The following is a 13,572-nucleotide window of genomic DNA, read 5'->3' on the forward strand; positions in this document are numbered from 1 at the left end:
CACTGATACCGTGGTGAAGGGGCAACAGCACCTCTTCAACCACAGGAGGCTGAAGAAATTTGGCTTGGACTTTAAGACCATCTCAAACTTCTACAGATGCACCATTGAGCCCCATTCTGTCGGGCTGTATCACCACCTGGTACAGCAACTGCACCTCCAGCAACCACAGGGCTCTCCAGAGGGTGGTGCAGTCTTGCCCAGCGCATCACCTGGGGCACAATGCCTACCCTCCAGGACCCGGTGTCACAGGAAGGCCAAGAAGATCATCAAGGACCTCAGCCACCCGAGCAACGGCCTGTTCACCCTGCTACCATCTAGCAGGCGGAGATTTTTCATTACATTTAAGTCATTTAGCAGACGCTCTTATCCAGAGCGACTTACAGTAGAGAATGCATACATTTTCATACATTTCATTTCATGCATTTTTTTTTTGTTGTAGTGGCCCCCTGTGGGAATCAAACCCACAACCCTGGCGTTGCACACACCATGCTCTACCAACTGAGCCACAGGGATTGATAGTACAGGTACATCAAAGCTGATGGCCTATCTCTAGGCCATCAGACTGTTAAACAGTCATCACTAGCCGGCCTAGATTCAATCAGATCAAGCATTAACTGGCGATAGCAGACACCCGCATAGCGGATGTTTTGGCGGTGTTGGAGGTGGAACTGCATTGGGTAAAATAGGTGAGCAGCTGCTCTTGCCATCATTGTCATGAAGCCACACCCGCCCCACTCGCGTTAGAAGTTCAGAATGCGAGTATTAGCTATATAGAAATAATTACACTCTATCATCCTAATCAAGGTGTAAATTAAATCTCATCTTCCAGTGTTCAAACTTGTAAACAAGGCTGCATGGGACTACTCTTAATGCGACTCCGTGCAGCCAAGAGCAATGTCCAGGTGTTGTTTCTACATTATTTCAATGAAATTACATTGAACCAATGTGGAAGACGTTGAATTGACATTTGTGCCTAGTGGGATAGTGTATTCTTGACATAGCTCATCCTATACAACTACATACACCGTATATTGTAGATATTGTCTATACACACCCTGTATTAATATTCCAGACTCTGACATTGCTCGTTTCTTAATTTCTTGTTTATTTTGTTTTGTCGCGGCACCTGCTTTAACATCTGCTAATCTCTGTACTAATAAACTTTGATTTGATTTTAAATGTTTATTTAAAATGTTGGAGGGGGGAGGATTAAATGATGGAGAAACCATTTGTCCTTCTGTCTTTTTGTATATATTGTGCTGCTTTACCAACAGGGGTGGTTACCCACCATAATGAAACAAACAATAATGAACCAACAATTGCTGCAATCTCTAAATCATGCATTATTTAACAGCAAATCATACCAAAGCATATTTGCAGTATTTTCAAGAATGCCTCACAATACAGGTATTTACAAAAGTAAGTACAGTTACGTTCATGGCGTTCTAACAACGTGACAGAAATATTTGATTATTCAACCATGACTAAGGGTAGTAAACATGACTTCTCTGTACTCATGAAACTAGTAGGTCTAATAATTTGACCTCGGCTGGTGTTTGGCTATTCTGAGACATGTGCAGTCAAATCTTGGCAGTTGTCTATAATTTCTATTAAATCACTTTTTTATTGCACTTATTCTAGAAACACATTTGAACATCAACATAGGTCATTTTCATTGATAATATCTACTTCCTTACATTTATATTTTAGTCATTTAGCAGACGCTCTTATCCAGAGCGATTTATAATTAGTACTTCTTAGCCAAACAAAATAAAACATAACTGCTTAATCACTTGTTTCTTAAAAGCAAAGGAAATACATGCAAGCTTTGCACTGTTTACAAAACACTAGTCACTATGAGTCACAGAGTTCACACTTTTAGCAAACGTCTGACGTTGGACGAGACACAGGGCAGGGAACATTCCCACAATAATGACAGGGTAGTGTCATGGTTGCAGAGAGTTCCATTTTAATCCAGTCAATTCAGGAAATGGATTGACACTCCAATAACGAATTAAAAGTTTCCCAATATTTCGACCTTGGTGAATACTGAATTTCAACTCACTTCCTGAATTGACTGAGTTGAAATAGGCCTCAACCTAAGATGAGTGTACAGGTGTGAGAGTCGGAGGCAGGGGGGCCTAGTCCTTTCTAGGGGGCTTTGACCGGGTAGAGTTGTATTCTAGGTGGTTTTGACCAGGTCGTAGACGTGGATGTGGAAGTCATCGTCGTATTTGATGTAGTAGACGGAGGGTTTGGCTGGAACCTGGTAGATAACCAGCCCCGTCCTTTTCACGCCCTTATCCGTGACGTACTCCACCTGCTTACCCACAAGGCTCTCTGTCTCCTCGCCTGGCTTCCTGTCTGCAGGCAGTAGGTGTTTGTTCTCTGGGAAACGAGAAAATAATATGAGGAAGAAAGAACAGAGAGAATGAAAAAAGAGAATTTGCATATGCTGTCATCTGCCCTTTTACTTCACATACCAAAACAAATACTTCATCCTCATTCAGGTAGCCTGCTCAGAAGCTAAGCTATTTATTTGCCTTTACTTAACCAGGTACGTAATTGAGAACACACTCTCTTTTACAATAACAACCTGAACAGGGAATGAGCACAGGGTATGTTTGTATGTGTTCCAGTTCTCATGCTCAATAGACTGCAGCCTATTAAAAACTCAAGTCTATTTCACCCAGTATCCTCACAAGATTTACATGACCTCCTATTTTCTCATATGCTTTCAGTCACCTGCCTTCCATTTAGCTTGACAACAATTACTTCACCACAGGTGGTCATAGTACTCTCGACATCACTCCCTTCCTATGTCCCTATTCCAACTTCAGTGCTGTACGCAGGAAACTCCAGTACTATGCTTTCTTAAGAAGATAAGATACTGTAGAGCTATACCAATATGAGTGTACCCTTGACAATCAAAAGGACCACCATCCCCATTACTATGTTAAATGAGGTTTCCCTCTGGTCAGCACTAACATTGCATAATTCCTGAGATTATCATAATAGGCTATTTGAGAGGGAATGATAATTATCTCTGGCAGTGTCTGAGAATGTTTAATCTTTCATTTGTATAGTCCAGATTTATCAGTGGACCGATTATCTCTCTGTATTGCCCTTCCCTCTTTTTACAGGATTAGGGAATTAGCTGATTCCAGCCAAAGAAAACAAAACAAACACCCCAAAACAAATAAAATATTTTACCTGCTTCAGGGAGGATGCGGAGGTCTCCGTCCTTATAGTCGTCCCACAGCTGGTACATGTAGAGCACAGGGTCCTTCTCATAGGTGATGTAGTACCAGTTGGTCATGATGGGGGCGCGAGACAGCACCATGCCCCGCCACTCGTTCTTCTCACCGTCCTCCTTCTCAAACAGGTGCTCCACAGCCTTGCCCACCAGCTCTGGCGCATCATGGGGAACCTTGATCTTGTTGTTTACTATTGGGGTAAACCACAGGTTTTATAGTGTTGAAAATAACTCAAATAGCAACGTGGTTAAGCAGACTGAGTTGGGAAAGGTAGAGGGAATAGCATTGCTTTTTTTGTGTACTTTGGGGGGTGACTAGAGGCGGAAACATTAAGACAAGAGGGGAAAACACAAATACTCAATTTCAAAACCACTCCTAAGCACTTGTGTAGATCTGAATGGCATGGATAGCTGTATAGGTCTAATCCTACACAATCCTTCCACATTGACACATATTCAGTAGAAGCGAGGTGCTAGGGTTCATAATGGGATTGAGTACAATTATATTGCACGGAGTTGTGGTTTGTTGTACGGAAGAAGAATACAATTATCAATGTGGGGAAATTACACATGATAAGGCAATGGTAGGTCATTAACTTGGGGATAAGGAGAGTAAAGGGAGATAAGGGTATACAGGCTTTTCTATACAATTATGCTAATCATTAAGGCCTTGATATGATTCATCTGTTATGTACATGCTGGCCTGGAGCAAAGACCTGCACACACAGTAGCTCTTGTGTATTTTGTAGATAGACTGACTGGATTTCCGATTGGTGAACAGCGTTTAGCAAACTGAGACAACTTTGAAAACAAAATGTAAATATACGTTGTTTTAAACTTCCTAAAGTTACATTAATTACTCAGCCGGATATCTTAACCATATGGGAGAAATCTGTTACGCTACCATTAAGGCAGAAAATAACCCGGATGGAGATTCGCTTTGACAAAAACGAGACTGACGGTATAATGGAATAATTGAAGATGCTCAATGCGAAAATGGTCACAATGCAAAAAACTCTTGAAAAGCAAATAAACAGCAAGGTCGACAGCCTTCGTGACAACGTGGAGAAGCTGGTCATAGAAAATCAAAATCTCATGAAAACCGATTTGGAGCAGAAAGCCAAATAAATCTGTGAAGATATTGACCTGGATATAGCTCTCCTGAGTTCAAGAATGGGCAGTATCGAGGACAAAAATGTAACACAACAAGAACCCAACTAAACAGTTCGACCCAGACGTATCTATAATAGTAACCTTACAAGGATAACAAAGATACGGCAGAAAAGGAGGGGAGCTGTCACCGGTGCCAGAGTTGGTGGCCACCGAAAGAATGACAGCAAGAGAACGTTGACCAGGAGTCGTGAAGGTCGCATTAAAGATAAAGTGGATGTCCTCCGGCTACAGCATCATCGGCCCACACAGATGGAATCATCGAACTCAACTTCAAAACAGAGATTTCTACATTTCGGGGTATGGGAGTATGATGAAGCAGTTCTCCTGATGCCGAGGGCGACCACAGATGCCGGGACTCACAGATCATGTCCAGGAAGGCTGAGAACCATCTGCCCAGTCCGTAAATGCTTAACAATTGTATTTAATTCACTGGAACGTTAATGGATGGACGACCTCAAATTCTACACTTAGAACATTACTACTGCAGGCCCTAAACCCTGACTATTTATCTGAATGAAACTCATTTGTCTGGCGACTCCACTATTGACTTGGATGGTTATTCTTGGTTTGGACACAACCGAAACGTTCATATAAGAGCAAGAGCCCCTAAAGCTTCAGGTGGCATCTGACTTTTTTAGGAACAAATTGAACAATATAGAGTGAACATTGTGGACAAGTCAATGGATGGAATAATTGGTGTAAGATTTGAACACCGTGTGTCTAGTTAAATAAAAAAAACATTATTTTGTTATTTTGTCTTGTTATTTACCACCAGAGGGTTCTACAAGGGGAACTCTCCACTTGTTGGAGCAGGTGTATTCTCTGGACGCTGAAAGTATTCACACCCCTTGACTTTTTCCAAATTTTCTTGTGTTACAGCCTGCATTTAAAATGGATTAAATTGGGATTTTGTGCCACAAGCCTACACACAATACCCTCTTCATATATTCAAGCATGGTGGTGGCTGCATCATGTTATGGATGTGCTTGTCATTGGCAAGGACTAGGGAGTTTTTCTTAGGATAAAAAAAGAAACAGAATAGAGCTAAGCACAGGCAAAATCTTAGAGGAAAACCTGGTTCAGTCTGCTTTCCAACAGAAACTAGGAGACAAATTCACCTTTCACCAGGACAATAACCTAAAACACAAGGCCAAATATATACTGGAGGTGCTTACTAAGACGACATTGAATGGTCATTAGTGGCCGAGTTACAGTTTTGACTTAAATCAGCTTGAAAATCTATGGCAAGACTTAAAAGTGGCTGTCTGGCAATGACCAACAACCAACTTAACTGATCTTGAAGAATTTTCAAAAAATAAAAATGGGCAAATATTGTACAATCCAGGTGTGCAAAGCTCTTAGAGACTTACCCAGAAAGACTCAACTGTAATCGCTGCCAAAGGTGATTCTAACATGTATTGACTCAGGGGTGTGAATACTTATGTAAATTAGATATTTCATTTTCAGTACATTTGCAAAATGTTTTAAAACATGTTTTCATGTTGTCATTGTGAGGTAGATGGGTGAGAAAAATATATATATTTAATACATTTTGAATTCAGCATGTAACACAACATGTGGAATAAGTCAAGGGGTATGAATACTTTCTGAAGGTACTGTGTGTGTTATATATATATATATATATATATATATATATATATATATATATATATATATTCGGTGACCTGAACAGTCGCATCTCTTAACTGAAAGATTGTATAATTGACATTGATGTTATTGCACCTAAAGTTGCTTTAGACACAGGTTTAAATAGGCACGAGTTATCAAAAGGATTCCAAATGCTGCATTCTGGATGGTAGATTATCACCACAAAATGATCATTTTGTCAACAAAGTAAAAAGCAGTCGTCGACTATATTATAACACCTCATGACCATCTGAATTAATGTGTGGAGTTGAATGTGATTACCTCAACTGAGCGTGTGGAAAGTAAAGGTCCTGATTGGAGACTGTAGTAAACTGCCTGATCCTTCATTGTTGTTTCTGAAATTCATGGTGGGAAACTATACTGGGGAGGAAGGTGATGTAGGCTTATCGAAGTCAAGTGCAAATCAGTCCAAAAGAAGGCCTAGAAACCTACCTGACCATTTTCTTTTATCTGACATGTGCTGTACTGTTCTTATGGACCTTATTGATAACCTGGAAGCTTACCAGAAAACACAATATAATATTTATCAGTGGTATAGCCAGTTCTGTGATGTACTACATGATGCAATGGAAAAGTGTTTACCTGTTCAAATCAGTATCATCCAAGCCTAAGAGACCTCAACAAATTGGTAAACCGTATTGGAATAAAGAGTTAAGTCATTTATGATTTGTAATGAGTGTTGCAGAAAATATGTTTTATAAAATGTAACGACCAATCAATGAGAAGAGGTTTAAGGGAAGAGTTTAAACAGCATCAACATATGTTTGACAACAAGCTAAGAGGCAATTCAGAAGCGGCAAGCACTGCATCTTGAGCAACTGCAAAGTAACAACCCTCAGCAATTTTGGAATGAAATCAATAAACTGGGTCCGAAAAGAGTTCCAGTATGAATTCCAATGGAAATCATACTGGAAAATGATCAACTTGAACATAAGAAGAATTGTGTATTAGATAACTGGGAGAATGATTTTGTTAACCTATTTTCAGGCAATAATATACCATCTGTGCTTGATGATTAATTATAAATTATACATGTAACTTAACAATTGTATTGGAAAATGAGATGAATAGGGCTGGATACACCTCAAACATTCTCCTGAATTGACTTTGGAGGAAGTTAGGAAGGCTGTTGAGAAAGTAAAATAAGAAAAGCAATAGGAATAGCAGAGTTGCCAAATGAAGTCCTAAAGTCTACTAGGTTACTGCAGACTCTATTTTGTCTTCTACTATTGTACCCGGATTATATTGTCCTCATTGCAGAAAGCGGTTTTGATTTGCAATGCATGCAGAACACAGTCAATCTCTGGTGTACCAAATGGAGATGAATGATTAACCAAGATAAAACCTAGATAGTGCACTTTAAAAAAATACAGTAAGAAGTTTTCATGAATTCTCGTTTGAAGCAATGCCCCTAAAATACACTAGCTCATATAAATACATTGGTTTCCTTTTGATGAATGTATGACCTTTAAAGAGGATAGCATGTTGGGGTCTGTTGTAAGTACACTGAAAGTCTGTAAAAACCTGGGCTATTGTACATATTCACAGCTCTTTAGTTCATGTGTGTCCTATACTATGCTGCTGGAATCAGGGGTTTTATAGAATCCAAAACAGCTGACTCTATTCAGAATAGAGCCATACAATGTTTTCTGGGAGTGCGTAAGTTTGCTCCAAGCCTTGCTATTCAAGGAGACATGGGTTGGGAACTCTGTGAAATAAGACAGAGGGGTGAAATGATTAGGTTATGGAACCGCCTTATCAATATTCCAGTGGACAGAACAACAAAAATGGATTTCAACTGGGATAAAACACACAACTACCCTTGGACAATGGAACTCGATGCCATCTACAACACTTATTTAGAAACAAGTTAGGATGCAATATGATCAAACACAAGTTAACCCTTAGCTACAATGAAAAATGGTCAACTGACATATGGCTAAACCAAAACTCTGAACTTACAACCAGATCAAAAACAGCTACAATCTATGACCTTATGTCACCTCTCACCTAACCAAAAACAAAAAGGTCCTTGTTTGCCCAGTTGAGAACCAGGATACTGCCTCTGGCAATTTGAAGTGCGTAGGTTCAATGCCATTGATGAAGAAGAGTGACTATGTACTATCTGGGATTTAGGAGGTTGAGAATGAAGTGCACATTTTATTGTTTTGTACTTTATATGATGATTTGAGAGCTATACTGTTTGCTAAAATGTTGCAAAGAAAACAGGAACTATTCTGGATTAAAAAAAATATTTAAAAAATGGCAATTTACGAAAAATTGTATTCCTGGTTGTAAATTGTATCTCCAAAGCTTGGAAGATGCAACACGATAAGTTGTATACTTGAAAGGTTTTCATCAGATACTTTTTTCCTAAATAGCCATTTTCTGTATACATTAAAGTTTTTGGCCAGATCAGGACCTAACATAAGGACAACTCAAGCGTATGCTGTTCTGTTCTTCTGAAATAGACTACATTTTCTTCATACCATGTTTCTTTAGACCTTTCTAAAATAAATCATGGATTTTGTGTTAAGGTGTAGGCTATATTACAGGGATTTATTAGACTTTCTATAATATAGATGTTTCAAAGTTCTGCATCAGTGGCTTGTAGACTACGTGTGGAAGCCAGGAGAGGCTAAATGTGTTTATGTTCATTAACGGTCAATTACCGTGAGACCGGCAGTTATTTGCTTGACAATCACTGACTGACTAAATTTCGTGACCGCCTACTCATGATCAACCTGGTTAAATAAAAGCTTCAACATACTCAAATAGCAAGCCAACCCACCGACTTTCTCTGTTAAAACCTGGAGGTTGGCCACTCGCTCATCCTTGAACAGCTCAATGCCATAGACGCAGTCGAATCCGTCGTATTTGACCATGTAGAGGGAGGTGTTGACGGTGAGGCGCTCCAGCACTGTGCCTTTCCACTTGGTCAGGTTGCCCTTCTCCCTCCAGTTGTGCTCAATCCGCAGGCCCAGCAGGTTGTTAGGGTCCGGGGTCGATGACAGAGACGAACCTGAACTCTCACTCAGCTCACCGCTGCTACGCTTTCTGAGGGGAAGGGATAGAAGAATATAGGCTCTTCATCTATGTCTGTAATGACTTTTTCGTTATGTGTCAGACCCCAGTAAGACTAGCTGTCGCCATTGGCGTCGGCTAATGGGGATCCTAATAAATAAATAAAAAATGAATCTGTAGCTAGAGGACTTCTGCTCTCTCCAGGAGTAGCTAAGTATCAGTTTTTGTCTTAATCAGTTGTTGCCCTGTCTTTTGTTGGCTAGTGCCATTACTTTTTTCATACTAGCACTTTGCTGATAACTATATTGAGGTAAAACTTACTATGATTGTGATATGTGGTTGTCTAACTTAGCCATCTTTACACTAACTGTAAGTCGCTATGGATAAGAGCATCTGCTAAATGATAAATGACAAATGTAAACGTGTAAAATAAGTTCAACCCACTGGGCACAGACGTCAATTCACAGTCTATTCCACATTGGTTCAACATAATTTTGTTGAAATGACGTGGAAACAACGTTAATTCAACCATCGTATGCCCAGTGGGCAAATTCAGGTTCAAGCAAACCAGGAAACACACAAAACAGTACTAGAATATCAGTGAAATAACCAAGAACAGGTGATTCAACCTACCTGCCCCTTTTCTTGGACATATTTCCATAAATTCACACAATCCTGTGGGTAGAGGGCAAAGAGTGTATTTTACAACACAAAAACATTTAATAATCTCAATCTTGAGAAAGTAACTTGATACAATGGTATTGCGTGTTGGATTATGAGTTTATATTTTACTAGGTTATATGGATAACACATGGACAGTGTCTTGAGGAGCAGAAACACCTATATTCAAGTTACAAAGGAAGAAGGCACACATATTTACCTGGGGATTCTGGACACTCATAACAATATCGCCTAAATTACAGTGTTTTCATATCGCATAATTATGGTTACATAAACTATGCTATCCCCCACAACCAACAAACCCACACACACCAACGTAGTCTACAAGTAGTCCAACAGGATTGGTTATTTTACCCATGTAGCCTAGTAGTTTCCCGCGAGTAGACCACAGGCGTTTTTACATTGTAGCCATACCGGATGTCAACAAACAACAATGTCGCCCTCCCTCTCGCTGCATAACCTCTTTCAACTTCTGCCAGTGCAATTCCCTATACAATCATGTCGCGTCTCTAGTGTCATTTCGCTGCGACCAAGTTTCGTAAAATTGTAGCAATTAGATTTTTCTGGACTAGACAAGAGATATTCCTGGCGACAGACATAATCAAGTTGAAGCCATCCTGTAAGCAGAGGTGTTCAGATGTCATTTTTGTTCAGATGTTGACAATTGTTTTTCAAAGGCGCGCGTGCATATTTGAGACATCAACGTCGATGTAACAATCAACGTCATGTTATCATGTATAGGCTACAGTGAGGTTGTTTTGTGACATAAAACTGACCACTGGTCTACAGTAAAACGACCAGTGCGGTATTCACATTTGCATTACAATAGCGCACGCAACAGGCGAAATTGACGCACTGGAGGGCTTGAATTACAGTAGGGCTATACTCTAGTGTAGTAAAACGATTATTAAAGTAGAATGAATATTTAGACAGAGTTACCTGGGCACTATTTTCATATCTACTTCCCTCTGCTGAGCAGAATCCACCTCATGAAAGCTACAAGGAAATAGTCTTACTACGGGAACTACAACTACCAAGATAGGTCTATGCCTAAACGAACTGTTCATTAAATCTGTGTACTTCTCAAAGGACGCTGGGAGTTGGTGTCCATTACGTCACTCACCATAAAGCCATGGAAAGTGATTGGGTGCTGTATCTCACAAAGGAGCGGACATGTTTTAATTTAGCATAAATCTACAGTGAGGCTTTGGCAAGCCTCTAAAGATTCCGTATGTATCTATTTTGCATATCTGGTAGTAAACTTGGCGGCCAATAGGCTACGTAGGTTGAACTAACCTACATTTCCCACCATGCAATACATTTTGTGGATTGTCTTTCCCAATATTCGTTATCTCTCTCTCCGCCTCTCGCAATCCCAGACTGCTGTGTCCGTACTGTACATAATCAACTAGAGCTACAGAGCAAACTCAGAAAAGACAGCTAGCTAATTGACACAGGACCTCTGAATCTCAATGGATGTGATCAGTCATGTCCAAAAGGAGGCTTCTAAATATCTCACTCAAATGGTGGAAAACGTATACAATTTTCATACTTGAGTAAAAGTAAAGATACCTTAATAGAAAATGACTCAAGTAAAAGTGAAAGTCAATCAGTAAAATACTACTTGAGTAAAAGTCTAAAAGTCTTTGGTTTTAAATATAGTTAAGTATCAAAAGTAAATGTAATTGCTAAAATATCCGCCAGAAGTCCGCCAGATCAGTGGAATGACCAAGGGTGTTCTCTTGATAAGTGTGTGAATAAGACAATTTTCCTGTCCTGCTAAGCATTCAAAATGTAATGAGTACTTTTGGGTGTCAGGGAAAATGTATGCAGTAAAAAGTACATTATTTTCTTAAGGAATGTAGTGAAGTAAAAGTAAAAGTTGTCAAAAATATAAATAGTCAAGTAAAGTACAGATACCCCAGAAAACGACTTAAGTACTTACACCACTGTTGGCTGGCAGCAATGATTTATTATGTTTTATTTAACTCAGTATTTTAGAACAGATAATATGCATACAGTGTTACTATTCATTCTATCATTGAGCTTATTAATTAAAACCATGCTAAACCATACGTACAATTTTCACCCCCATCAGGTATCTGTCAAAATGTCAAGGAGGCTAAACCAAGTAAAATAAATGTTACATTACAGTAGCAAAGATTATGTAATAGGGATCATAAGTTTCCACATCTCTCCATTTTCCCTGGCCTCCTCCAGTGGCCAAACATGGCAGGAGATAGAGTCTAATCATGTGGAGGGTGGAGGATCATAAACCACTGTCCAGTCCAAGTCCTGTGATGGATCTAACAAATACCTGCCTTGTCAAATAAATGACATAAGAAAAATACTCTGTACTGTTAGCTGCTAAGGAGGCCGGATAAACCACTACATCTGATCAAAGTTGGCCTACTCAAGAAACTCCTCGACAGATACTGTAAGTTCTAGTTTTTACCACTAGATGTCAGACACAGTCTATGTCACAGCAGACCATTCATAAAAAGCTATTAGGTGAACAGTAGGTAAGTAAAGAAATAAAACAACAGTAAAAATATACATTAGCGAGGCTATAAAAGTAGGGAGGCTACATACAGACACCGGTTAATCAGGCTGATTGAGGTAGTATGTACATGTAGATATGGTTAAAGTGACTATGCATATATGATGAACCGAGAGTAGCAGTAGCGTAAAAGAGGGGTTGGTGGGCGGCGAGACACAATGCAGATAGCCCGGTTAGCCAATGTGCGGGAGCACTGGTTGGTCAGCCCAATTGAGGTAGTATGTACATGAATGTATAGTTAAAGTGACTGGGTTGGACAGACTTTCATGGATTAACTGTACAAAGCAAATGATTGAGTGTTTCAGAGTGCTTCTCTGACAACCTATCCTCTATTAGAGCTCTGAGTACCTTTCTTAGTTCCGCAGTGGCATGTGTGTGCGTCAGACTTCTTAATCAACCTCACTTTTAGTGTTGCAACTCTTCAGTCAGAAATCACCGGACCATTGATTTAAAATTGACAAAAATAATTTGTCTCCACTTAGCGACACACAAGCCTTTGAATAGGCTTTGTGAATCATTTCTTTAACCACTCCCCTAGGGCACTTTATCAATCATCTTCTGACCTAGATGAGGAACTTCAGAAGAGTTAACTTCAACTAGCTAACTTGAAGATAGCTAGTTGTTTTTTTAATTGTTTTATTTCACCTTTATTTAACCAGGTAAGCTAGTTGAGAACAAGTTCTCATTTACAACTGCGACCTGGCCAAAATAAAGCAAAGCAGTGTGACACAAACAACAACACAGAGTTAGACATGGAATAAACAAACGTACAGTCAATAACACAATATAAAAAAAGTCTATATACAGTGTGTGCAAATGGCGTGAGGAGGTAAGGCAATATATAGGCCATAGTAGTGAAGTAATTACAATTTAGCAAATTAACACTGGAGTGATAGATGAGCAGATGGTGATGTGCAAGTAGAAATACTGGTGTGCAAAAGAGCAGAAAAGTAAATAAAAACAATATGGGGATGAGGTAGGTAGATTGGGTGGGCTATTTACAGATGGGTTATGTACAGCTGCAACGATCAGTTAGCTGCTCAGATAGCTGATGTTTAAAGTTAGGGAGGGAAATATACGTCTCCAGCTTCAGCGATTTTTGCAATTTGTTCCAGTCATTGGCAGCAGAGAACTGGAAGGAAAGGTGGCCAAAGCAGGTGTTGGCTTTGGGGATGACTAGTGAGATATACCTGCTGGAGCGCGTGCTACG

General features: G+C 39.7%; 1 protein-coding gene across 5 annotated transcripts; it reads right to left on the reverse strand.

Moving 5' to 3' along the window:
* Positions 1–1,167: 1,167 nt before the first annotated feature.
* On the reverse strand, positions 1,168–10,879 carry LOC106599982 (spindlin-1). Of its 5 annotated transcripts, none has more exons than XM_014191310.2 (5): positions 10,742–10,879; positions 9,755–9,796; positions 8,889–9,154; positions 3,214–3,447; positions 1,168–2,388 (listed from the first exon to the last, which is right to left on the reverse strand). In XM_014191310.2, the coding sequence occupies exons 2-5, from the start codon at positions 9,772–9,774 to the stop codon at positions 2,183–2,185; spliced, it is 726 nt and encodes a 241-aa protein (XP_014046785.1). In that variant the 5' UTR covers positions 9,775–9,796; positions 10,742–10,879; the 3' UTR covers positions 1,168–2,182. The 5 variants fall into 5 exon arrangements, with proteins under 5 accessions (XP_014046785.1, XP_045570801.1, XP_045570803.1 ...); XM_045714845.1 differs by having other exon boundaries at positions 8,868–9,154; XM_045714847.1 differs by lacking the exon at positions 10,742–10,879 and adding an exon at positions 10,157–10,295 and having other exon boundaries at positions 8,868–9,154.
* Between the last annotated feature and the right edge of the window lie 2,693 nt (positions 10,880–13,572).

Source organism: Salmo salar, chromosome ssa03 (genome assembly GCF_905237065.1).
Source record: "Salmo salar chromosome ssa03, Ssal_v3.1, whole genome shotgun sequence".
NCBI classification, from domain to species: Eukaryota; Metazoa; Chordata; class Actinopteri; order Salmoniformes; family Salmonidae; genus Salmo; species Salmo salar.